Here is a 1,132-nt window from a genome sequence, read left to right on the forward strand (position 1 = left end):
TTCACCATGTGTTAGTTTGTGTTCATCATGTGTTCACCATGTGTTAGGCCATTCAGTAACCATGAGTGAGGGAGGCAGTTGTCATGACGACCCTTGGGGTTATAAAACACCACCTGGTGGTTGATTCTTGATCTACAACAGGAGCTGCACGTCTGTGTCAGTAGCTGTCAGTCATGTTACAACATGAACACCTGCAGCTTCTACACGTGCACGGCTTCTATATGTACAAACTTTTTATATTCAGGTGTGCGCTGTAGACCGGCAATTACGGTAGTTTGTTTCTTGTTCTTGGTTAGGTTTGTATTATTTAGAAGTGATTTGGTGCTTTTACTTTGTTACCCTTGTTGTTTTCAGGAGGAGGAGGCGTCGTACCTGCAGAAGGCCGGCAGGTTGTACTCTCTGATAAACGCTGTGACAGACAAGGTGAGAGGGGGCGGGGCCTTAGATGTACTTTACTCAGTCACTGTGAAACAGGAAGTGAGGTCAGAGATTGTAAATACAGAAACGGCTGATGGTTTGAACGTGAAGTTTAGAACATCGGGCAGTTGAAGTGCATAGACTCCGCCTCCTCTGATGTTTGTTTGTTTGTTTGTGTGTTGCAGTCAGTGTTTGGCGACGGTGAAAACACGAAGGTTCGCATCGCGGAGCTGGAAGAAGAAGTTCAGACTCTGAAGAAAGTCAACAAAGATCTGTTTGAGTTCTCCACTCAGCTCCTCACCAAGCCGACATAAACACTGCTGTGTTTCAAAATAAAAGCCTTTTTTGAGTTGTATCTAAATAAAAGCCTTGTTTTTGAAGAACTTCCTGTTTTTGTTGTTTTCATTTACACATCAAAAAACTTCAAACTACCACAGACTCCTAACAAACTTCCTGCTATAAACTACGGTAATACCATTTATACAGAACCCTGCAGAACTGAAGAACCCTGCAGAACTGAAGAACCCTGCAGAACTCTACAGAACCCTGCAGAACCCTGCAGAACTGAAGAACCCTGCAGAACTGAAGAACCCTGCAGGACTCTACAGTACCCTGCAGGACTGAAGAACCCTGCAGAACTGAAGAACCCGGCAGGACTGAAGAACCCGGCAGGACTGAAGAACCCTGCAGAACTCTACAGAACCCTGCAGGACTG

General features: G+C 45.1%; 1 protein-coding gene across 1 annotated transcript in view; it reads left to right on the top strand.

Annotated features, from left to right (window-relative positions):
* The window catches only part of wdr18 (WD repeat domain 18), a 30,166-nt gene extending 29,386 nt beyond the window's left edge, over window positions 1-780 (top strand). Inside the window, exons 9-10 of the mRNA XM_037674421.1 lie at window positions 355-423; window positions 603-780. Coding sequence (XP_037530349.1) covers window positions 355-423; window positions 603-731 — 198 coding nt within the window. The 3' untranslated portion in view covers window positions 732-780. The remainder of the gene's footprint in view (window positions 1-354; window positions 424-602) is intronic.
* The last annotated feature ends 352 nt before the right edge of the window (window positions 781-1,132 follow it).

This window comes from Nematolebias whitei, chromosome 3, assembly GCF_014905685.2.
Source record: "Nematolebias whitei isolate Nwh7 chromosome 3, NemWhi1, whole genome shotgun sequence".
In the NCBI taxonomy this organism is placed as follows: domain Eukaryota; kingdom Metazoa; phylum Chordata; class Actinopteri; order Cyprinodontiformes; family Rivulidae; genus Nematolebias; species Nematolebias whitei.